Here is a 26,612-nt window from a genome sequence, read left to right as displayed (position 1 = left end):
AGATAAATATAACAACTGCCTTCACTTCCTAAAAGGCAATGTCATATATGTATCCATGATCAACACACAGTACTGTTCTTTGCATTGTTTTATTAAATTTATAGAAAAGTTTTATTTCATTGTACATTTTGCTTTTTCTGTCAGTATTATGGAGTCTATCCGTGTAATTATGTCAAATTTGTATCTTTAAATATTACGTTCTATCATAGAAATAACCATATTGTATCACTCTATCCCTCTATTAATGGAAATGTATGTATTCTATTTAGAGGAATACAAACCATGATCCAGTTAACACAAAGATATATGTATCTCTGTGACATATGTGGGTGCCTCTGAAGCCAATGCACCAAAATAGAACTGAATGTTCCACATTTATGTATGTTTAAAGTAATCCTATTACTCTAAGGTAGTAAATATAGTCTATTTTATTTTCATCATACAGAATTTTGCTTTCTATGTTCTAGTCTTCAGTCTGTTTGGATTTTATTTTTGTATATGATAAAAACTAGAGAGCTAACATTTTTTGTTAATATGAATCTTCCATTTATTTAATAGGTCATTTTCTCTCCAGTGATCTCAATAGCACTATAATACACAAAATTCCCATATCTCCTTCCTCCAATCTTCAATTTGTTTCCACTGATATACTCCTTAAGAACATTGTGTAAAAACAATGATACCAGCTTTAAATAAATGATATCTAATGGTGTATCTTCTCTCTTGTATTTTTTGCATATTTCACCTATTTGTGGCCATTTACATTCCTATATAAAATTTCAATCAAAAAAAAAATTTCAATAAGTTTGTGAAATTGTTAAAAACATAACTGGTTAAAGAAAACAACTTTGAGTGGAAGTACTTTAGAGATTTGTGAGAAATGTTATGTCTTTTTAGACAATGTTATTTTTCTCAAAATTTCAGGTGTTCTTTTGTGACCTTCAAAATATTTAACTACATATATATGTCTTGTAATTCATTATCATGTTTATTCATAAATATTTTATATCAACATATTTTCTAATTATTATTATTCTAGTATAAAAAGGTTAAGAGTATTTCTTTTTTCTGCAATGGCTAGGAGCTAAAGTATCATGTTGATAACCTGATAGCAAATATCTTGTTTCAGATTTTAGTGAGAATGCTGGATAAATATCATTAGGTAAGATGTCTACTGAAGGTTTTTGATAATCAGCTTTCTCATACATTTTGTCCCCTTGGTAAGAATTCTGTTTCACAAATGTGTGGCTTCTTAAAAAGGCTTTCCCACATTCACAGTTTTCTGCTCTAGATCCCATTATGTAATGTGCAAGGAAATGCAAATTCCTTCTGAAGTCTTTTTCCATATTCACAAGATTCATAAAGTTTCTATTTCTAATAAGTATGAATTCTCTGGTGTCTAACAAGGTGTGACTTTTGGCTGAAGGCTTTACCACACTCATTACAACGATAAGGCTTCTCACCTGTATGTTTCCTCATATGAAGTGTAAGAGATGAGATTTGGGAAAAGGCTTTTCCACATTTACTACAGTCAAAGGGTTTCTCACCTGTATGACCTCGTATATGTATTGTAAGGGAGGAACTTTGGGAGAAGGCTTTTCCACATTTGTTACATTCATAAGGTTTCTCACCTGTATGACCTCTCATGTGTACAATAAGGGAAGTTCTTTGAGAGAAAGCTTTTCCACATTCATTACATACATAGGGTTTCTCACCTGTATGACTTCTCATATGTAAATTAAGCAGTGAGCACTGAGAGAAGGCTTTCCCACATTTATCACATTCATAAGGCTTTTCCCCTGTATGACTTCTCAGATGAAGAGTTAGGGAAGCAATTTGAGAGAAGGCTTTACCACATTCATTACAATCATAAGGTTTCTCTCCAGTGTGAACTTTCTGATGTGTAATAAAGTTTTGCTTTTGGCTGAAGGCTTTCCCACATTCATTACATTCATAGGGTTTCTCTCCAGAATGAATTTTTTCATGAGCAATGAGATTTGATTTCTGGCTAAAGGCTTTGCCACATTCCTTACATATATAGGGTTTTTCTCCAGTGTGAATTCTCTGGTGTCTAACAAGATTTGACATCTGAATGAAAGCTTTCCCACATTCATTACATTCATAAGGTTTCTCTCTAGTATGAATCTTTTGGTGTGTAATGAAGTTCTTCTTGTGGCTGAAGGCTTTTCTACATTCCTTACATTCATAAGGTTTCTCACCAGTATGACTTCTCATATGTACAGTAAGGGCTGAACTTTGAGAGAAAGATTTTCCACACTCATTACATTCATAGGGTTTCTCACCTGTATGAATTCTCACATGTATAATAAGCATGGAAAACTGAGAGAAGGCTTTTCCACATTTATCACATTTATAAGGTTTCTCTCCTGTATGACTTCTCATATGAAGAGCAAGAGATGCTATTCGTGGGAAGGCTTTACCACATTCATTACATGCATAAGGTTTCTCCCCAGTATGAACTTTCTGATGTGCAATGAGGCTTTGCTTCTGGCTGAATGCTTTTCCACACTCATGACATTCGTAAGGTTTCTCTCCAGTATGAATTTTTTCATGATCAATTAGATTTGATTTCTGGCTGAAGGATTTCCCACACTCCTTACATGCATAGGGTTTCTCTCCAGTATGGATTCGTTGATGTCTAATGAGATTTGACATTTTAATGAAAGCTTTCCCACATTCATTACATTCATAAGACTGCTCCCTACTGTGAATTTTATGATGTTTAATCAGTTTTTCCTTGTGACCGAAAGCTTTTCTACATTTTTTACATTCATAGGGTTTCTCTCCAGTATGAATTCTCAAGTGTCTGATGAGGTCCAAAGTTTGATCAAAACCTTTTCCACAATGATTACACTTAAAGGGGGTTACTACAAGATGGGATAAGCTATTGCCAAATGATTTCATAGGCTCCTTATATTCACAGTCTTCTTTTCCTATAAAGATTCTCTCATAATAGTTCAAATTATTATGTTCTAAACATTTTCCAAATAAGTCATATTCATAGACACTGTGACTGGAAGGAAAAAAGTCTGAGTTCAGAGGAAATGCATTTGCAAATTTCTTATGACATTCACTGACTTTTTCATCAGTCAGTGTTTTTGTGAATTTATCTTCAAGTTGTGTCAAAAGTCTGTCCTGAATTTTCAGCTGCTCATCCATCCCCCATATTTCTCCTAAAAGAAATTGCAAATAAATGTCATTTGTAAAATTTTCCAAAATTATACATAATTAAAACCAAAAAAATACATGTATGGGATTCTTAGCTTATAGCCTCATTTCCTATTAAGCAAATACTAGGTTTATATATAGCTCCTATTTCCTAAGCTTCAGTAAATTCCAGGAAAGGAAATATGAGTAGAGGCAGGTATTTATGAAATACAAACAGCTTTGATTGCTTAATGGGATCTGAAATAAAAAATATAAAACTATTGGATAAATAAGAGGGAGAATTCAGAATATACAAATGAAGAAACATCAATAGAGAAAAAGGTAAAACAGGAAGCTAAAAAACCATAAAAGTATTTTATAAGATTCTATGGAAATAAACTTTCATAAATGGCTTGATGGAAATAATTTCTGAAAAATATAAATTACCTAAACTGACTCTATAAGATGTAGAAAACAAAGACCATTTTCCACAAATAAATTTATGAAAAGAAATCCCCCCAAACAAAACAAATAGACAAGGCCCATAGATATTAACATGGGAATTTAAACAACTATCTAAAGGACAGCTGTTAAGCATGTGCTATACAACATATTATAAAAGAAAAAAGAATTCTTTTTTGTATATGAGACAAACATAATACCAATACCGGATAAAGATGACACCCAAAAAGCAAACTATACATCAACTTCATTTTTGAATATCAGTGCAAAAACTATATTCAAAATGACCTAGAAGGAAAAGAAAGTGACTCGGAAGCATATTAAATGTAAGACATACATATGTTGGTTTTTTCCATGAATAGAAGTATGTTTCAATATTAGAGAAATCTATAAGTAAATAGTAGTAATAGTAAATAGGTCAAAAGTGAAAAGTCAAGTAATCATTTCCAAAGATATTAAAAACATATTAAAAATTCAACACGCATTTTTCCATAAAAATAACTTTATAAAATGGAAACATATTTAACTAGAGAAAAATCACAGTACAACTTAAACCTTGGTACCATTCCTAATGGGAAAAATCCCAAAGCAGTCACATTAAAGTCAGGAAAAAGAAAAAGATGAGTACTATAACAACTATTATTATAGTACAGGGTAGAACATTAAATAAGAGAAAGAAATGAGGTATAAAAACTTGGAAAGGGTGACTTTCCTAGCAGTCCAGTGGTTGAGACTGCTCTCCCAATGAAGGGGGCATGGGTTTGATCCCTGGTTGGGGAACTAGGGACCCATGTGTTGCACAGCATGGGTCATCCTCCCACATACATACAAACAACTTAGAAAGGAAAAATTCACATTATTTGTCAATATTAAAACTCTTTCTTTGCAAAATCAAGAGTTACCTGAAAATTTATAGAAAGTTCATTAAATTCACTATAGCAAATTAATACTCAGTTTTAGTAACCTTCATATATACAAATAGCTATTTAGAAAAGATAACAAAAGACTACATTTATAATAAAAATACAAAAAAATTGGGAATATATTTAATTAGAAAGTTCCACAAATTATAAAACTTTACATGCACACACAGATTTGAACACATGAAACAGTATTATGGGTTGAATTGTGTGTCCCACCTTTAAAATATGTTTAAGTCCTAATGCTCAGTACCTCAGAACATGAAGTTATTTGAAAATAAGGTCACTGCAGATGTAATTAGTTAAGATGAGGTCACACTGGAGTAGGGTAAGCCCCTAATCTGACTGGTGTTCTTAAAAGAAGATTGCCACATGAAGAGACAGAAACACAGGGAAACACTATATGACGTTAAAGACACAGATTGGAGTTATGCTGTCACAAGCCAAGGAATATCTGGGGATAAAAGAAGCTGAAAGATGCAAGGAATCTTCTGTGGGTTTCAGTAGGAACATGAGCCCTACTTACACCCTGTATTTGTATTTCTAGCCTCTACTTTGTTACAGCAGCCCTAGGAAACTAAGACAAAAGGCATATCACATTCTTGGAAAAGAACATTCAACAGCAGAGATGATAGTTATTCACAAGTTAACCTATCAACTTAAAGTGGTTTCAATAAAAATGCTTGAAAATACAAATAAGTAATAGCTTAAAGGAAAATGATACTACAGGTTGCCAGCATAGAGGAGGACATGGGTAAGAGAAGAAAATTTAGTTTTCAATATGTATCCTTTTGTACTTTAAAAATCTGTACTGTAAGCACATACTACATATTTTTAAAAAATTCACCTGACCACTACAGTAATTAATAAAATGAGAGCAAACAACAGGAAGGTAAAAATAGGATTAAAGAATCAGAATATAAAAGCAGAAAAGCCTACCTAGCATGACTGAAAAGGGAGTAAGTACTGAGCAAAAGGCGGCTTTCCCAGGTGGCTGAGTGGTAAAGAATCTGCTTGCCAGTGCAAGAGACACAGGTTAGATCCCTGGGTAACGAAGATCCCCTGGAGAAGGAAATGGCAACCCACTCCAGCGTTCTTGCCTGGGAAATCCCATGGACAGGGGAGCCTGGCAGGCTATAGTACATGGGGTTGCAACAGAGTCAGACATGACTTAGTGACTAAACAACAACTGAGCAAAAGGGAAAACAAAGAATGAGAAATTAAATATGGCCTAATTGATATATGAATTTATCTCTGATCCTACCCAAAACCACATGAAAATGAGGCAAAGTATAAAAACGGTATAAACTAATGAAGACAAAGACTACTCTTCCATCCTAGAGAATATGTGAGGTTACTCTCTTGAGAAAGATAAGCAGAATAGCTCTACATCAAGGACACCAGGCAGAGGAATTCAGAGATAAGGAACTGGCTCAAACAGAATAAATGAAAATCTACATACCAAAGGGTAAGACTTCCAGTCCGTAGTGGCTACTTAGCTCAAAAATAGGGAGGAAAAAATAATCTCCATTTTCCTCTCTGCCAGACTGAGAATAAAGGAAATGAAAGATTCTTGTGAAAGCAGGAAGTTAGAGACTTGGTAGAAAATAGTATACTGAGCTTAAGCTTTTGAGTCACCTCAGTTTAGGGAAACAGAAAAGCTCAATTAAACAAAAGAGGTCGAGGGAGAAGGCAAGATCAGGTCTTTAAGGTAGTGTCCAAGTAGAAGTGACAAATTCCAGGAGCAAGATCAAAATACCAAATGTGACAGAAAAGACTCCATGTTTTAAGATGGTAGAATGAAAAACTATCTGATCTCTTTTCCTGTATACAAACAAGAATTGAAACGTCGATGCTTCAGTGATCTTAGGTGGTGGCTATAACCCCAATTATAATGAGTTAATGTTGACAAATACAGTGAAGGGTGGAACAGGGGAAAAAGGATTCTAAGAGACGATAATTGTTCATACCGATTGTGGGCAGAGCAAACAGCTGACACTGTCAAAATGGACACCGTACCTTGAAGGGAAGAATGAACTAACCCATGTTTACAACATGGAAATTTGGGAGTGCAGACTGACTACAAGAGACTTGACATCCCTAACTATGTCAAGGAAACCAGGACTGAGCAAGGAAACACTGTGAAATACTATCTTTTTAGGAAGACGTCTTGGGATGAGAGTATAAGATTCAGAGTTATGAGACTTGTAGCCACAGTTCCTTTTTGGATGAGAAGAAATAAAGCCTAAACATACTTATATTCACACAACCATGCAGAATAACAGGCTTTAGTATGAAGCACAGATGTACTCCTATACATCAAGAGTTGGCAAACTTTCTTAAATAAGGTCAGATTGCAAATATTTTAGGCTTCATGGGTCATATGAGCTTCCCTGGTGGCTCAGATGGTAAAGAGCCTGCCTGCAGTGTGGGAGACTGGGGTTTGATCCCTGGGTCAGGAAGATCCCCTGGAGAAGGAAATGGCAACCCACTTCAGTATTCTTGCCTGGAAAATCCCACAGATGGAGGAGCCTGAAAGCCTACAGTCCATGGTGTTGCCAAGAGTCAGACATGACTAAGCAACTTCACTTTCTTTCTTTCACTTTCATGAGTCATATAGTCTTTGACACAACTATTCAACCTTGCCTCTGTAATAGTAACAGTCAAGATGTAAATGACTTGGTATGAATGTATTCCAATAAAACTTTATTTATAAAAACAAGTGGCTGGCCAACAGGTTTGTGCTCTAAATCTGAGAACTTTCTTCCTCAGAAAAGAAAGTTTGCAGTTTTGTTAGCAGTTTAGTTTGCAGATTTGTGCTCTAGATCTGAGAACTGTTTTTCCTTCCCTAACATTATACTTCTTTAAAAATCAGGTTAAGAAGGAACTATCCTCACTCAAAAATGAGAAGGTATTGAAATCATATCTCTTAAAAAATGTAAGAGAAAAGAAAAAAACATGATATAAAGAAAGCAGACAAAAATTCAAGCTAAAGAAAATTATGACATACAGAATGAAATCTTGACTGAATATTACCATGAATGATAAAACTTAGTGAAAATACCAGGTATAAATCAAGAGCTAGAAATATAGAAAGATATTTATAGAAATACAAATGCATGAGGAAGAAACAATGAGAAAACAAAAAGGGCTAAAACAAGATTAACCAGCAGAACCAAGAAATAAAGAGAAAAATAAAATCACCCAAAACAAAAAACACCATGCAAGTCGGGGGAATAAAAGAGACAGACTACATACGGATTTTTAACATTGAAATTACAATAGGGTAACCTCATTTGCAAAATTAGACAGTGGATAAAGCTGAAATTTTGAAGCACTACTGGGCTTATAGGAAGTAGCCTAAATCTCCAAGAACACTGCAGTATTCTCCAACAACCTGAGCACTATACACACACACAAAGTGAACAAAACAAAATCAAGTATTAGCCAAAACCATGACTAAGAGAGCAGAACTGAAAGTAGCCTGAAGATGGATCTGACTTGAGTACCTATGCAAAGTCTTATTAAGTAAAATATAAGGCTCTTGGGCTATCAATAAAGAAGAAAAGTTCAATTGAAGTTCCTACCAAAAGCCAGGACCTTCAAAGAACTGATCCTTACCTGGAAACGCCTATTGGTGCCCACCAGAAACACATGTAAATCATCTTCAGAAGAAAGCAACTCAATTTAGGACAAGAAGATTATCATAAATTAAGATTTTAAAAAACTCAAATTGCAATCAGCTATCATTGAGCACATGAAGAACCAAAACACACTGAGTCGTCAAAAATAGGACATTTAAACCTGAAGACAATACAAAAGAGCTATGTACAGTATTTTTAAAGAAGCAAAAATTAAAACACAAATCTGAAGAAGCCACAGAAATTATTAGGAAGAATCAGAAAGATGTGAGAATTTTTTGCAAAAACAAAAGGAATTTCTAAAAATACAAAATACTTATACTAAAAGTTTTTTTCAAAGGTGGATGAGTTAAGCTTCTTTGGTGGCTCAGTAGTAAAGAATCCACCTGCCAGTGTGGGAGACATGCATTCAATCCCTGGTCCAGGAAGATCCCACATGCTGCAGAGCAAATAAAGCTGTGTGGCACAATACTAATAAGCGCAAGCTCTAGAGCCCCAGAGCCACAACTACTGAGCCCACGTGCCTCAACTACTTAAGCCTGTGCACTTAGAACCTGTTCTCTGCAACAAGAGAAGCCACTGCAATAAGAAACCTGTGCACCACAATTAGAGTAGCCCCTGCTTGCTGCAAATAGAGAAAGCCCATGTGTAGCAACAAAGAACCAGCAAAGCCAAAAATAAATAATTTTTTTAAAAGGTGGATGAGTTTAAAATAAACACAATTGAAGAGAGAATTAGTAAACTGGAAGATACATTTAAAGTAATTACTGAGAAGACAACAGAGAGCTACAAAGGAAGAAAACAGGAGATTTAAAAATATGGAGGAAAAAATAAAAAGGTCTAGGATCTATCTGAGTTTCAGTGGTAGAGTGTTAAGACAATGAATGAGAGCTAATATTTGATGATGCTGAGAATGCTGTAGAATTAACGGAAGATATAAATAACACAATGAGTAATTTTATACAGATTGTGAAGCATGTGAAGGAAAGTTTCTAAATCTTATGAAACCAGTGTACCACTGACTTCAAAGCTTGACAGAGTTAGGATATTTAAATTCACAACAAAAATGTGAATTTTCAAAAAAAGTTTCAAAAATGACATCTTACATATATAAAAAATTCACACCAACTGTCAGTATGGAATTCTATGGCCTAAAAAAATATACCTTTGGAATATTTCAGAGGGACCAAGAACTTACATATTAGCTATTAAAGGGCCTTGGCCCTTCCTCACCTCTATGGTTCCCTCTCACTAACCTGGACAATGTTTCTTTAACACTTCTTCCTCCATGACCCATGGTTCTTCTTCTTGCTCCAACTTAAAAATCACATCAGGTTTGGTGAATGGACATCCTGTGAAAGGGAAGGGATGTGAGATTTGGGCATAAATAGTAGGAAAAAAGAATCATTCAAGAATTGAGGCTAGCCCAAGGCCTTCTGAAAGATAAGAAAAGCATTGTTTCTAGGGATGCTGCCCCCTGAAACATAACCATAGATGACATTTTGCTTTGAAAGCTGCAGCATGCATGTGCATGTGAACAAAGGCATCTAAAGACCAAACTCAGTCTAACATTTGAAGGCTGGACCCATTTCAGAAACCCTGGGGGAAAAAGGGAACTTTACTCCCAGAATTTGAGTTATATAGGAAACTACCCTTACCCACTGTGATTAAGTTGTTATAGTTTTCTAGCATCACATTCCGGTACAGGTTCCTTTGAGCTGGATCCAATTGCTGCCACTCTTCCTGAGTGAAGTCAATAGCCACATCTTTGAATGTCACCGTGTCCTGTAACAACATACTCCCACTCAATCTGAAGTCATCCACCTTATATGTTGTGGACAAAGCATATTGAAACTTGTTCAGGTAATACACAAAGGTAAGAGACTATAAAATAAATTTTATGTTTTTGTTACTGTCTGAAAGAAAAAAATCATTTTAGCAATATCCTGTCAGTTTGTGTTCATTCATTGATTTAGCAAGCACATATCTTTAATAACTACTGTGGGTTAAAGAGATCTTGGGTACCGATTTATACTGACTGTAAAAACTGGGGGAATATAAAACTTCACTCAAAGTTAACTGGTTTGGGAACTCACTAGATCCCTGTGATTCACTAACACATGAAAATATGATTTGGATAGAAGCAGAAAAGGGGAGAGAATGGTATACAAACTTTGAAACATAGTAGGACATCCAACTGGAGATATTCTTTGATTTAGCAGTTGCACATATTGTTCATTAGGCCAGAAAAAATCTAAATTGAAAATGAAGATTTATTGTTCATAAGCCTATGATATGTGTCTGCAGCCATGAAAACTGCAGAGTTCACATATACTGAAAAAAGAGTGCCACAAACAGAATCCTACAAATATGAAAAGATACAGAAAAAAAGATTTGTTAATGAAGTTTTTTAAAATGGATTTAAATTTTAGAATTTTAAAATTCTAAATCTGAATTACAACCAGAACTATGAAAAAATAGTACAAAGAAAGATTTAAAGTGTCAGAAATGAGGAATGGTGACAAATTTCTTCAAAGCAGTGTGCTTTAGACATAGAAATCAAATGCACTTTTTCTAGTTAAAAACCAAAATATCCCAAAAATATAAACATAAGACAAAGAGCACTGGAATAAAGGGAGCTGTCCATATTTCCTATACTTTCAGGAATTTCTGTGACAGATGGGGTAAGATGAAATCACCAGGAGCAAACTCACAAAAAATGTTTCTGATTATTAATTTCTAGGTCCTAAAAGGACCCTATGAACATGAACATTCACTAAGGTTCAGAGTATGCTGTGAGAATAATGGAAACTCCTCTTTTGGAGCCCTTCCTACTGAAGAGCAAGGACTTGTAAATAATCAGGCTTAAGAAACCAAAGGCAATCATGGCTAAATAAGACATCCCTCATTCAGTCCCCACTGCAAAAATAATAATTTGACATCCATCCATGGACAAAAGTGCCCTTATGGGAACTGCGGGATCCAGCACCATATGCAAGGTACTCAGAAGGAGTCTTGCCTACCCAAATGTTGAAAAATAAGCATAAAGACCACAGTTCTTGCTGTAGACCCCTGAGAGGCATGTGAACTGACTCTAGCCTCTTTTGGCCACTGTTCAGGAGCCCCCAGAAAATGACTGTCTGAGACAAGCACCCAACAAAAGACAGCCTTTGTGAAAGTGCAGGTCTCTAGCAAAGATTTCCAGTGCACCAATGGAGCAAAATATACAAGTTTGGACTCATCATAAAGGGTAAGAGGAACAGTTTGACTTTCACCTACCTCACTCCTCCATCAAGGCAACATAGCTTAGGGCCAAGAGAAATCCTGGCCCATGATTTCACTCGCGAAGGAAAGTAAAAATGTGTGAGTACCCTGTTTTCTCAGCTATATGATATGGTGCCAAAGAGGCTCATTTTTCTCTCATCATATCCAGCATACTGAAATTTGAGCTTCATGACTGAAAAGTCTGAGAGAGCAGCAGATAACATTCTCAGAGGACATTACAGAGAAGCAGATTGTACTAACTGTGCTAAGGACACCATCAAGAAGAAAAAGAGGAGTCTAATAAATAAAATGAAAGAGGGGGCATGTGATATCTGAAAGATACCACAGATATAATGACCATGAGAGACTATTATGAACAGTTATATGGTAACAAAGTGGATAACCTAGAACAAATGGATAAATTCCTAGGAACATACAACCTACCAAGATTGAACCATGAAACAGATCAGAACAGATATAATGAGTAAGGAGCTGAATCAGTAATTAAAATCTTCCAGTAAAGAAAATCCTCCTCTCCCTCCAAAAAAGAAAAGCCAAAAACTACATGGCTTCCCTGATGAGTTTTACCAATCATTTACAGATGAACAGATGCCAATCTTTCTCAAACTTTCACACAAAAAAATAAGTTGAACTGAAAGGAACACTCTGAAGCTCATTTTACAAGACCAACATTACCCTGATACTAAAGGCAGATAGGACACTGCAAAGAAAACTATAGGCCAGTGTCTCTAATGAATGTAGATGCAGAAATTTTCAACAAAATATAGGCAAACTAAATTCAACAGCATGTTAAAACACCATGATCAAGAAGGATTTAATCCTGGGATGCAAAGATAGTTCAACACATGCAAATCTATACATGTGACATATTAATAGAAAGACAGAAATTATTATGTCTGATAATTTCAAGAGAGGCAGAAAAAGCACTTGACAAAATACAATATCCTTTTGTGATAAAAACTCTCAACAAATTGAGTATAGAAGGAATGTAGCTCAACATAAGTCAGGCAATATATGATAAGCCAATAACTAACATCATACCCAATGGTAAAAGGTTGAAAACTTTTCCTTTAAGACCAGAACAAGACCAAGGTACTCTCATCAATCCTATTCAGTATAGTATGAGTAATCCTAACCAGAGCAGTCAGGCAAGGAAAAAAAAGGAGAAAAGTCTTTTTAAGATGATATGATCTTATATACAGAAAATCCTAAAATCACCAGCAAAAAACTGTTAGAACAAATCAAAAAATTCAGTAAAGTTTCAGGATACAAAATCAATAGACAGAAATCAGCTCTGTTTGTATACACTAACAACAAAATATCTGAATAAGAAATAAAAACAATCCCATTCACAATAGTGAAGAGGAGACATAAGAGATGCAAGTTCGATCCCTGGGTCAGGAGGATCCCCTGGAGGAGGAAATGCCAACCCACTCCAGTATTCTTGCCTGGAGAATCCCATGGACAGAGGAGCCTGATAGGCTACAGTCCATGCGGTCGGAAAGAGTCAAACATGACTTGACACGCACACATGCACGCATTCACAAAAGTATCAGAAACAACAAAAATACTTAGCAATACATTTAACCAAGGAGATGAAAGAAACTGAAGAGAATACAAATAAGTGAAAAGATATTCCATGTTCGTGGATCAAAAGAATTAATATTGTTGGGGCTCCCCCAGGTGGCTCCGCCATTAAGACTCCGCCTGCCAATACAGGAGACATGGGTTCCGTCCCTGATCCAGGAAGACCAACATGCCGTGCCTCACAGTAACTAAACCCATGTGCCACAACTATTAAGCCTGCACACTCTAGAGCCTGTGCTCTGCAACAAGAGAAACCACCGCAATGAGAAGCCCACACACTGCAACTAGAGAGTAGCCACCACTTGTCATAACTAGAGAAAAGTTCATGCAGCAATGAAGACCCAGCATAGCCAAAAATTATTTTCAGAAATTATTAAAAAAATAAAAGAACAAATACTTACTACCTCACCTGCCTCCTGAGAAAACTGTATGCAATAGTTAGAATCGGACATGGAACAATGAACTGGTTCAAAATTGGGGAAGGAGTATGTCAAAGCTGTCTATTGTCACCCTGCTTATTTAACTTATATGAAGAGTACCATGTGAAATGCTGGAGTGGATGAAGCTCAAGCTGGAATCAAGATTGCTGGGAGAACTATCAATAACCTCAGATATGCAAATAACACCACCTTTATGGTAGAAAGTGAAGAGGCACTAAAGAGCCTCTTGATGAAAGTGAAAGAGGAGAGTGAAAAAGCTGGCTTAAAACTCAACATTCATAAAATGAAGCTCATGGCATCTGATCCCATCACTACATGCCAAATAGTGGAAACAGTGACAGACTTTATTTTCTTGGGCTCCAAAATCATTGCAGACAGTAACTGCAGCCATGAAATTAAGACACTTGCTACTTGGAAGAAAAGCTATTGACTAGCATAGAGAGTGTATTAAAAAGCAGAGACCAAAAAGCAGATGAACGCATACAGAAGAGGTAATACATACATATACAATGGAATATTACTCTGCCACGAGAAAGATGGGATCCTGCAATTGGCAACCCCATGGATGGGCATGTCAGATGAAGAAAGAAAACACTATGATATCCCTTATAGAAACAGTGGAAACAGTGTCAGACTTTATTTTTGGGGGCTCCAAAATCACTGCAGATGGTGACTGCAGCCATGAAATTAAAAGACGCTTACTCCTTGGAAGGAAAGTTATGACCAACCTAGATAGCATATTCAAAAGCAGAGACATTACTTTGCTAACAAAGGTCCGTCTAGTCAAGGCTATAGTTTTTCCTGTGGTCATGTATGGATGTGAGAGTTGGACTGTGAAGAAGGCTGAGCGCCGAAGAACTGATGCTTTTGAACTGTGGTGTTGGAGAAGATTCTTGAGAGTCCCTTGGACTGCAAGGAGATCCAACCAGTCCATTCTGAAGGAGATCAGCCATGGGATTTCTTTGGAAGGAATGATGCTAAAGCTGAAACTCTAGTACTTTGGCCACCTCATACGAAGAGTTGACTCATTGGAAAAGACTCTGATGCTGGGAGGGATTGGGGGCAGGAGGAGAAGGGGATGACAGAGGATGAGATGGCTGGATGGCATCACCGACTCAATGGACGTGAGTCTGAGTGAACTCTGGGAGTTGGTGATGGACAGGGAGGCCAGGCATGCTGTGATTCATGGGGTCGCAAAGAGTTGGACACGACTGAGCGACTGAACTGAACTGAGCAGAATTCCTACAAAGACAAAATTCTGCCCTGTTTAAGCAATTGTTATGTAAGATTTCTGTCAGAGACAGTCAATAACACTAGGTAAATCTATTAAGACAGATAAATGCTCATGCCAGAAAGAGAACTTTTCAAAGTGCTATTTTTCTGGCAGCCATGAAAATATGCTCCTAGATCCCCTTCAGGAGAACCAGCTATGAGAAGCATCATCGATGAACAATCTCCAGCTTCTGTATCTTTAGTTCTACTACTGCATTCATGCTGAGACCATCCTATTTTCAAGCCACTACTGGCTATTTTTCCAGCTTAAGATTAAGTATGGTTAGGGTATTAGGGCCTGAACCATGATCTTAAATTCTGTCTTTCTTGATCCTAAGTTCCTTATGCTAGTTTTAAAACTTCCATGTGAAAATGTTTTCTTTCTGAAGTTTTATCATTAACTTCCTATGTAATTGCATTGTGGAAAACATAGTTTGTACTTTCAAATTTATTGAATTTGGGCCTAATATATGGTCAGTCTTTTAGTTTTTCCATATCTAAAAAGGGGATATTAGTTGCTTCCAGGCTATAAGCTATGACAATCAATTAGCTCTATCAAATTATTATTGGTAGTTATGTTCATTTTGTTGTCTGTGTCTACCATGAGCTAAGACAGATCAATAAAAGTTTCCTACTGATATGTTTCTTATTTTTCACAGTATTCCTTATAATAAATTTTCTGCAGTTTGATGCAGAAGTAGTCCTAACCATTTATCTTTATTATCTAATGCACTAATCGGCATTTTAAAGTAACATTCTTTTTATTTCTTTAAAGCTTACTGTCTTGGATGAATGGATGGAAGATATGGTACACAGTCAATGGAATACTACTCATCCATAAAAAAGAATAAAATAATGCCACTTGTACCACCATGGATGCAACGAGAGATTATCATACTAAGTCAGAAAGAGAAAGGCAAATACCATATGATGTCACTTAGACATGGAATCTAAAATATGGCACAAATGAATTTATCTACAAAACAGAAACAGACACACGATAGGGAACAGACCTGTGGTTGTCAACGGGTAGCAGGGAAGGAAGAGGGATGGACAAAGAGTTTGGGGATAGCAGATGCAAACTATTACACTTAGAATGGATAAACAGCAAGATCCTACTATATTCAGCACAGGAAACTATATCCAATCTCCTGCGATAAACCATAATGGAAAAGAATATTTAAAAAATAATGTATATGAAGAAACAAATGGCAACCCAATCCAGTATTCTTGTCTGGAAAATTCTGTGGACAGAGGAGCCTGGAGGGCTATCGTGTCGATGGGGTCGCAGACTCAGACACAACTGAGCATGCACACACAGTGTCTCAGGTATGGAGTTTTCATCCAAAGAAAATGATGAGATTCTTTCATGAATACTGGATTTTATGACTGTAAAAATAATCTTTTCTAACAGAAAATTTTGCTTTTCTCATTATCATGTTTATTTACTACTTAGAATCCAGTTAGTAGTTTGCCATCAATAGTTCACTATTTCAGGTAACATATACCTATTCCGTATTAGGTTTGTGAGGAGTAATATAATACTCAGCAGTTTTTGCCATTAACTTTCTTACCTTTCTTAATAACAACACCAACCCTTTTTCCCAGAATGGAACTGTAGCATATATTTTGATTCATAACTCTTCTACAACACCTAGGTACAATGTATCAACAAGTTCATTTGATTCAGTCTCTGCAATACCACTGAAATCTCAGCTCTTCTATTTCTTCTATGTGTTAAAGTAGTAGAACCAGAGAATTAAACAATTGAACCTGTTTTGTTTTTGTTTTTTGATAGCTCAGAGACTATTTGAGGGTCTCATAGTAGTTGAGGTTTTCATTATGAGTATTAACTGCCACTAAAGAGAATGAGAAAATAATTCATATTTGAGCCCTAGAGTTATAGTTTTTTATTCAGCAAGTTACGGAGTTACTAGATATGCCCAGCACTGGTTTAGAGTCCAAGGATATAGCTGGAAGATAGACATAAGTTCTTGTCCTCCTGGAAATTACATACTAGTTGAGGGAAATAAATGAAAACATAAACAAATAGGAAAGAGAGACTCTTTTGAAGACTATATAAGGTAATCCATGTAAAACTTTGATTAACAATAGATATTATTTACAGTTTTTACTGGGCATTTGTTCTTTTTTATTTTTTCAATTGTGGATTTATTTTCATGTATTATATGCAGTTTTCTATTCGATTTTAATTTAGTTTGTAAATATTTAAATACCAGATTTGGTCTGCCATATGTATTACTAAAATTATTGTTAGGTTTTTCAAATTTACTTTATTTATGGTGATTGTATCAACAGGAGAATGTAATTTTTATGTACTCAAACTTAGTTGAGCTTCTGTTTTACTACCTATGAATTTGATATTATACCAAAAAACAAGCTAGTGACCATAGAAAATACACTCAAGATGTTGTTGTCTTGGAATAACTGAGAACTCTCATACACTGTTAAGAGTATAATTTTGGACAACCACTTTGGAAAACTGTTTGGCAGTATTAATAAAAGGTAATCTTACACATAACTTATGACTCAGCAATTCTGCTTTGGTAGAAAGAGATATGCACGTATGTGCAACAAAAATCTAATAGAAAGTTCACAGGAATAATATTTTAATTATTCCCAAATAAAAATTACCTAAATGCCAATCAATGATAGAATGGATATATAAAATTATGGTTTATTCATATAATTGAATAATATACAGTAATAAAGTTGAGTGAACTACAGCTTACATGCAGCAATTCAACATAAATCTGACAAAATATTAAACGAAGTCAGACGCCAAGTACATAGGTTACATAAAGTTTAAAAATATGCAGAAAGAGTCTATAGTGATATACACTAAACAGTGGTTACCCCTGGAGTAGGGGTAATAACTTGGAAAGGTACAGAAGGAGTCCAATGGGTGTTAGGGTAATATTCTATTTCTTTATCCAGTGCTTAATGCTGGCTACGAACGTGTGTTCACTTTGAAAATTAACTGAGGGAAAAACTAGACATACAGAGAAGCTATAAGATAGGGGCACCAGGTCAAAGATAGGTATGTTTCAGTAAAGCAAATCTTTGAGCTGAGAGTGAAAAGGCAGTAAATTGAAATATGTTTAGTAGCTAAGAGTACAGGATAAAATCTGAAAGAGAAAGATTCCAAAGGAACTTTGAAGAAAAAGGATGAAGTTCTGAGGAAATGTCCTTGAAGAGGAAACAGACATTACTTACTCTAAGAGTAAAATGAAGAAATAAGGAACCATGGATTCATTACAACCACATTCACAAAAACCAAGTATACCAAGCACTGTTCTAGGGGCTGTAGATACAGCAGTAAACCAAATAAAACTTTTACTCTGTTCACAGTCTAGTAGACTGAAAGTAAAAGAATTTACCATAAATGATTACTTTAGATTGTGGCCAAGTCACAGCAAACATACATGGAAAAAATAATTATATAGGGTCATTTGAAAGGCACATCCCATCTATTTCTTCAGATAGTCTGCTTTTTATTTTTAAATGAGGTATGACATACATAGAATAATGTGGTAAAATGCACTAATCTTAAATGCACAAACTGAGACATTCTTATATATTTACATATTTGTGTACCCATCACTCAATCAAAATATAGAACATTTTCAGCATACTACAAGATTCCCTCATATCCCGTCCCAGTAAATACCTGCTCAGTAACCACTATTCTCTAACACTGAGACTAGTTTTCTCAGTTTTCAAACTTCATATAAATGGTACCACATGTTTGTGAGATTATCCATATTGTAAGTTGCAGTACTCTGTGTGTTTTGGTTTTGTGTGTGTGTGTGTACACTATCCCACTGCATGAAATACTATCTCTTTTTCTGTTGATGTTGATTTGTGTTATTTCCAATGCTGGGATATTTTAACATATATTCTTTGCTTTATCCCTGATCAAAACAGACCACCTCCCTGGTGGTAGTGGTTAGGATTCAGCACTTTCACTGCTGTGGCCTGGGTTCAATCCCTGGTCAGGGAACTGAGATCCTGCAAGCCATGCAGCACAGCCAAGATTTTTTTTTAAATTATAAAGAAAACCCCGGACTATCAGAAAAGCTGTTTTACCAACTACAGAAAGTCTCCCTATATATGTTATAATATATTCATTGACCTAGGTGCCAATGAAAAACTTACTTAAATATATAATGAATTTCTGCTCGTTTACCTATAGTAATGAAATTCAAAACTGAAGCCCAACTTTAATCTCTCTAAATGAATACATTTCTGCATAATCATATTTTAACTTTCCTGGTTTTAATCTTCCAACTCTGTTTCCTCTGAAAATATGTTTTATCTATATAGGATTTTCCAGTTTAGTGTATGGATTACTACAATTCCCTTAAACTACTCTGGAACAAATATGCTATTTTAAATTTACCTGGAATTCATTCATTTCCTCTTCTTTCTGGGAATGGACTGAGCCTGAGAAGGCAGAGCTGAAAAAGAGAATAAAAGAGAATAAAAACCTTAGACAAGGTTTGCTTTGTGGTTTGAGAAACCTGTACCCACAAGGTAGTTTAAAGGTCACTCTGTAGCAAAATGATACTTGGAGCCATCAGAAAGGCCAAGAATATACATTCCCCAAAGATGCTGATAGCTATAAAGATGACTCCTACATCATGGAGAGCTTAAGCACATTCGGTGAACAAGAATAGGAGTGCATATGTAGGAGATGCCCCATGAACTTATCAATAGCTCTGTATCAGAGAAGGGCTTCCCAGGTGCACTAGTAGTGAAGAACCTGCCTGCCAATCCCAGAGATGTAAGAGACTCAGGTTCAATCCCTGGATCAGGATAGTACCCTGGAGGAGGGCATGGCAACGTACTCCAGTGTTCTTGCCTGGAGAATCTCATGGACAGAGGAGGCTGGCGGCCTATGGTCCATAGGGTTGCAAAGAGTTGGACATGACTGAAGCAACTTAGCAGGCATGCATGCATAGACACACAAGCATACTTTACATCAGCTACTACAATTATTGACTTAAATATTTACACAGAAAACAACAAATTCTTCTAAATGCTAACTGTGTCTTAAACTAATCAGAATTGATGACAGACATTTTTTCCTTAGGAAAATATTCCAACTAGTAAATAAAGAATGACAGGATTTGAATATCACCATTTTGTAATCCCTACTGAAATATAGCTAACAATATTCCACATTTTCTAAAACAAATAGGTGATAAAAAGAAGGATTGTCCTATTTTGAACATTTGGCAACTAAAGGGAAAAATATCCTTGTCTTTCCACCTTACTTCCTCTTGCATTTCAACTCAACCACTTTTCACCACCATCAGGAGCTTCCATTCCTTCATTCTATAGTTTTTCATCTTCCCTCACCCTCTTCCCACCACTTTTCTACTTACCTGGCCTTGAAGCCACGGTCAATTAGTATAATTAATTCTTGCTAACTTAGACTCCCTTGCCCCTTTCTCTCACATCATTCTTTCTTATTTCATGAAACCAACAACTTTGGTTAAATTTTACTCTCCCCTCCCCTATCCGTGGCGACAACCATGCATATGAACAGTACAGGAGGGGAAAAACCAAACAACCACGTGGAATAGGCTCAATTTAAATTCATGAAAACTAACAGCAAGTGGGTCTTCAATGCTGCCTGGAGATCATATTATATTTCTCTATTCTTTGGCCCACTCTCCTAAGTGATTATTTTATTCTTTTCCTTTATCCTCAGACCCTAACGTTTGTTCTTCCATTTAAGGAGGTGTCTATAGCATTTCTCCCCTTTCCTCCTTTATCAAGTTTCTCTCTCTGTTGAATCACTTCACTCAGTATATGAACAGGGTTATTATTTACCTCTTAACTCCACCTACCACTTCATTTCACTCCTTCCATTAAGAGAAAAAACTTAAAGTGTTGTTTATACTTGTTATCACCAATTTATCTTGTCCAGTTTTCTCTATAGGTCCTTATTCTACTGAAACTGCTTTGCAGGGTGACCAACAATTTTCATGTTGCTAAATTCAACATTACTGTCTCAGTCCTCTTTTGCTTGGGCTATCAGCAGCATCTGACACAATTTTCATTAAAACACATTCTTCCCTCGGTTTCCAGGATATCACGAGTCTCTCAATCATTCTAGCTGGTCCCTTTCAGTCTCTTTTGCTGATTCCTCCTCATTTCCCAGACTTTGTCATGTTGAAGTGACCCAAAGATAAGTCCTTTACCTCTATCATTTTCCATCTACCCTACAACGTGATCTCATCCAGTCTGGTTGTAAATATCACCTAAAAGGGGTTCCCAGGTGGTGTAGTGCCTGGGAATCTGCCTGCCAATGCAAGAGCAGCAGGAGTTCAATTCCTGGGTCAGGAATAGCCTCAAAAGTAGGAAATTGCAACCCACTCCAGCATTCTTGCCTGGAAAATTCCATGGACAAAGGAGCCTGGCGGGTTATAGTCCACGGGGTCACAAAGAGTTGGAGATGACTGAGCACACATGCATGCACGTGTGCATCATCTACATGCTAATAACTGCCAAGTGTATGTCTCCAATCTGAGACCTTTCTTTAGAACTGTAGACTTGTATATCCCACTGCCAACTTAATATTTCCACCTAAATACCCAATGGGCACCTCATACTTCACATATAATATTCCAAACTGAAATCTCACTATTTCCCTATGTCCCAGGTTTTTCCTACCCTCTTTCCCTTCTCAGGTAATAACTCCAATCTTCAAGTTGCTCATATTAAAAAATACTGTGTCATCCTGTCGTACTTATACATCACATCAGTTCTATCAGCAAATTGCCATACATGACTACTTCTCACCATTTTTACTACTCTCGTCCAGGTCACCAACATCTCTTCCCTTGATTAATGCAATAGTTTCCTAATTAGTCTTTCCACTTCTTCCCTTGTCCTTGTCTTCTTCCCCTAATCCTCTCATCAGACCAACCAAAGCAATCCTCTTAAATAATAAGCAGATAAAATCACATGTTCAAAACTCTCCCACAGCTTCCCACCTCATTCTGAGTAAAAGTCAAGATCATTAACATGGCCCTCAAGGACCAACCTGATCTGGCCTCCGGCCCTTCAATTACTTTTCTCCTCTCATCTCTCACTGCTGCTACTGCTGCTGCTGCTAAGTTGCATCAGTCGAGTCCAACTCTGTGCGACCCCATAGACGGCAGCCCACCAGGCTCCCCCGTCCCTGGGATTCTCCAGGCAAGAACACTGGAGTGGGTTGCCATTTCCTTCTCCACTACTCTCCCTTTTATCTGCTCTATTTCAGCCACCCTAGCCTCTTGGTACAGAGAAGGCAATGGCAACCCACTCCAGTACTCTTGCCTGGCAAATCCAATGGACAGAGGAGCCTGGTAGGCTGCAGTCCATGGGATCGCTAGGAGTTGGACACGACTGAGCAACTTCACTTTCATGCACTGGAGAAGGAAATGGCAACCCACTCCAGTGTTCTTGCCTGGAGAATCCCAGGGACAGGGGAGCCTAGTGGGCTGCCTCTTGGTAACAGGCATATTTCCACCTGGGCTTTTCTAACTGGTGTTCCCTCTTCCCTTAATTATACGCATGTGCTGTGCATAATTAGCTCCTAATTTCCTTCATATCCTTATTATTACATTTTCAGGATGCATTTCTAGCTACCCCATCTAAAAGTCCTATCCCTGATTCTATATATTCTCCTTCTTTACTTCTTAGAATTTTTCAGTATGTAATGTATGTTATATTAAATTTACTTACCCCCCTTATTATCTGACCCACAACAATTTAAGTACCATGATAGCAGAGTCTGTCTACTTTGTTCAATGCTATATCCCAAGCATGTTTTAACTCCTGTCACATGCAGCATTCAATAAATGGTGAGTGGATGAATGAATAAATCCATAATACCTGAAGAACCTGGAAAAGAAATTTGAAAATAGAACACTGCTTTAGAAAAATAACTTAGAAAACACATAATTCACAAAAAATTATTTTTAAAATGGTTGACTTCAATAGTAATCAAATAACTGCAAATTAAAGGAAATATTTTACATTTATGAGGTTAACAAAGGTTACTAATATTAATGACAACCATTGTTATCAAGGGTGTATAAATATAGGCAATCTAATACTATGCCAATAATACTGTAGATTAGATTGAACTTTACCAGAGAATAATTGGATAGAATTAGGGAGTCTTTCGGAGAAGGCAATGGCACCCCACTCCAGTACTCTTGCCTGGAAAATCCCATGGACGGAGGAGCCTGGTAGGCTGCAGTCCATAGGGTCGCTAGGAGTCGGACACAACTGAGCGACTTCACTTTCACTTTTCACTTTCATGCACTGGAGAAGGAAATGGCAACCCACTCCAGTGTTCTTGCCTGGAGAATCCCAGGGACAGGGGAGCCTGGTGGGCTGCCCGTCTGTGGGGTCGCACAGAGTCGGACACGACTGATGCGACGCAGCAGCAGCAGCAGCAGCAGCAGGGAGTCTTTGCATTTCCCAGGTGTCGCTAGTGGTAAAGAATCCACCAGCCAATGCAGGTAGAGCTAAGAGACACAGGTCCGATCTCCAGGTTGGGAAGACCCGCTGGAGGAGGGCATGGTAACCCACTCCAGTATTCTTGCCTGGAGAATCCATGGAGAGAAGAGCCTGGCAGGCTGCAGTCCAAAGGATTGCACAGAGTCAGGAAATGACTGAAGCGACTTAGCACAAACGCAGGTAGTCTTTAATAAGCACATACACTTCAACTGATCAGTTCCAATTCTAAGAGCCTGCCCCCTGTCCCCCGAAAATTAATAAAGTGCATCATAACATGTGCCAAACAGTTGCTAATAAACACATTCTTTACAATGGCAAGAAGTTGAAAAGAACCAAATTACCCATCAACAAGAGTAAATGCATTAACATGTATACCATAAAAAACCTGTTAAATGATCACATAGATGTGTAATTGTTTAAATGAAAAAATATTAATTGCACATTGTTAAATGCCATACGTAGACTACACAATTGTATGTACAGTGTGATTCCAACTTTCAAGCTACTGATCATATATATATAATATATTCACGGGGAATGCAAAGATGGGAAATAAAATTTGATAGTGGCTGGCAGAAGTATGAATGATTCTTGTTTTCTTGGAGCTTTTCTTTATTTTGTGAATTGGGGCTGGGAGTGGGGGGCAAGGAGCATGAAATTACTAAGCACACAAAATATGGCGAATACACGAAAATACAATTTGAAACAAATACTAAAACAACGTGTTGGGGCTACTGATGTCTAATAGAAAAACATATTTACGATGACCAGAACCAAAGAAACGAAGCACTGGTACAGTCTCACAAATCACACACAGGCTTCGTAGTTTGAAGCCACATTCATATGGAAATAGAAAAGGAAAAAACACATCCACAAAATCTGCCTACACACACGACTCCAGGGCCGTATGAGTCACGGACAAATGTCTGGAAAATAAAGTCCTATCGAGTCACACGCTCAGTTTTTCACCCTCCACTCCCACGGCCTCAGGGAACCCGCCGCCCCTGCCCGGAGTCCTCCTCCAACAACACAGGCACCCAGTGGGCCGCAGGCCCCTGAACCATCCAGCACAAAGAGTCCCGAATTCTGAGCTCGCGGCTTCCCGAAGACTCACCGGCAAGCCCGCAGACACAGGCCACAGTTCCACACCTCAACACCGCCCGAGTGGCACAGCCGGTGCGGCCCGAGGAAGGGTTGCCACTCAGGTCAGCGCCGACTGTGGCGGTAGGCAGCACCAGCCCAGGTCCGTTAGATGCAGCTAACTCTTCCCAGAGGCCCCCGCGGCTCGCGGAGGAGGGACTGGCCCTCCCGCTGTCGGGGTAACCGGAATGACCCACCGCACCGTGGAGGGGCTCTCAGATCGGCCGAGGGACCTCAGCTGAGTTTTGCAGAAGCTGCCTCCCATGAGTCTGGCACTCGGAGCCTGGGAGTGCTACTTGGTGCTAAGGAGAATCTGAAAAGGTCCGCGGTTTTGCTGCCCAGAACTACATTTCCCAGAGGCCTCCTCGGTCCAAATCTATTTTCCGCAAAAAGTCTCTTGCTCCGTGCAGTTGGTGTATCTTCGGGTTCTCGGCGTTACGGTATCTGTTCCGTGAAGGAAGCACCGCTGAGTCGGTTTAGTTCCGTTTGATCCCGGCCCCACCTGGGACTGGACTTCAGTGGGGTCAAGGTGGGAAAAGATCTGGGCACCGTGACGAGGAGATGGGCCAGCCTGACCCTCAAGCTCCGGGCGGCAGTCAGAGAAGGAGGAGTGCCCTTGGGTGATCGAGTGTGAAAGATTTCTGCGGTGGGATTTGTGGTAGGGTGCCTAGCGGGTCGAGAGACTCTGAGGTCCAGTGATTTTGGAGTCGTGCGAATTTGATTCCTGTGACCATGGTCGCGTCGTCTGTTCTAGGGACCTCTTAATTCTGACCCTGCAGTTTTTGAGAGACAGTGTGCTTGTGTTCATTGTGTTACTGTTTTTCTGACGGGCACCTAGTAAAATATCAACACCCCACAGTCACCAAAATATTAAATGGAAAAATATCGTAGTTTTGTGAATGTGTATTGCTGGAAACACCCTTACTTTTTTTTACACTGTGTTATTCCACGTCCATGTGTGTTTTATGGACAAAGGTGATACAGGTAATTTAGAAAGATGTTATTGAAGAAGGCAAAGACATTGAGTCATCAGATGAAAGGACATGTCAATAATTCAAAGTAGCCTCGACATCAGGAGTGAAAAGTGTAGGTGGAAAAGCAGAGAAGTAACCAGGTGCAAAAACCTAAGAATCTAGCAAACCAGACTCTAATGTCACTCCTGTCATAAAGACCTGATTTTTTTCAACATTTCATTCGAGTTCCACTCTGATTTAAGAATTTTAAAAGTTTTCAATGAAAGTTGAAGACTCACTACAATAATTTTGCAGTAGAGACTAAAATGGAGAAAATCTCTATGAAAACACGACGCTTTTATGCAATAGTATGTTGGCAAAGAGAACAGAATACTGCGGACTACAGCATGCTAAATATCAGGAACTTGAAGTTGTTGAAGGTATCAGAGAGGCTTCTAGCTCATAAGCTTACTGTAAAGCTATACAAAGCCACAAAACTAAAGAACTATGTTATCTCTAGGAAGCACAAAAAAATAATCTTCCTTTCACAGGCTTCATTTCACTAGATGATAACCAGCACTGTTTCAGAATAGTGTGAATCTCTTTCTGGATAGGGTGAAGTGAAAGAAAAGTGAAGTCGCTCAGTCGTGTTCGACTCTTTGCGACCCCATGGACTGCAGCCTACCAGGCTCCTCCGTCCATGGGATTCTCCAGGCAAGAGTACTGGAGTGGGTTGCCATTTCCTTCTCCAGGGGATCTTCCCAACCCTGGGATTGAACCCAGGTCTCCCACATTGCAGGCAGACACTTTAACCTCTGAGCCACCAGGGAAGCCCCAGATAGGGTAAAGAGACTCCTAAACACTGCATAGAGAGAACATGTCCTCTAAATAAGTCTTAATTATTTGTCTCAAGTGTGTTTACCAGCAGTACATTTCTTCTGTCACCTGTATGAGTTGTTTTTTGCTAATTATTTTGTTAAAAGATGAGGAGAGAACAGAGCTGGTTCTATGTCCATCCAGCTTCCTGATTTCATTTTTTATACTTGCAGATTTGTCCATTTCTCCTTTTATTTCTGTAAAGCTTTGCTTTATATATTTTAAAGCTCTCTTGTTGATGATACATATTTAGAGTTGTACTAGCTTCCTGTTAAATTGATCCAATAAGAAATTATGTAATTTGTGACTTCCCTGGTGGTCCAG

General features: G+C 37.7%; 1 protein-coding gene across 1 annotated transcript; it reads right to left on the bottom strand.

Moving 5' to 3' along the window:
- Positions 1-1,223: 1,223 nt before the first annotated feature.
- Positions 1,224-25,307, bottom strand: ZNF569 (zinc finger protein 569). The gene is made up of 6 exons (XM_070387843.1): positions 24,434-25,307; positions 22,537-22,695; positions 19,199-19,256; positions 9,850-9,976; positions 9,448-9,543; positions 1,224-3,194 (listed from the first exon to the last, which is right to left on the bottom strand). The coding sequence occupies exons 3-6, from the start codon at positions 19,211-19,213 to the stop codon at positions 1,375-1,377; spliced, it is 2,058 nt and encodes a 685-aa protein (XP_070243944.1). The 5' UTR covers positions 19,214-19,256; positions 22,537-22,695; positions 24,434-25,307; the 3' UTR covers positions 1,224-1,374.
- Between the last annotated feature and the right edge of the window lie 1,305 nt (positions 25,308-26,612).

This window comes from Bos mutus, chromosome 18 (assembly GCF_027580195.1).
Source record: "Bos mutus isolate GX-2022 chromosome 18, NWIPB_WYAK_1.1, whole genome shotgun sequence".
Classification (NCBI taxonomy): Eukaryota; Metazoa; Chordata; class Mammalia; order Artiodactyla; family Bovidae; genus Bos; species Bos mutus.
The sequence above is the reverse complement of the archived record's forward strand: the minus strand, read 5'-3'. Positions and strand labels throughout refer to the sequence as shown.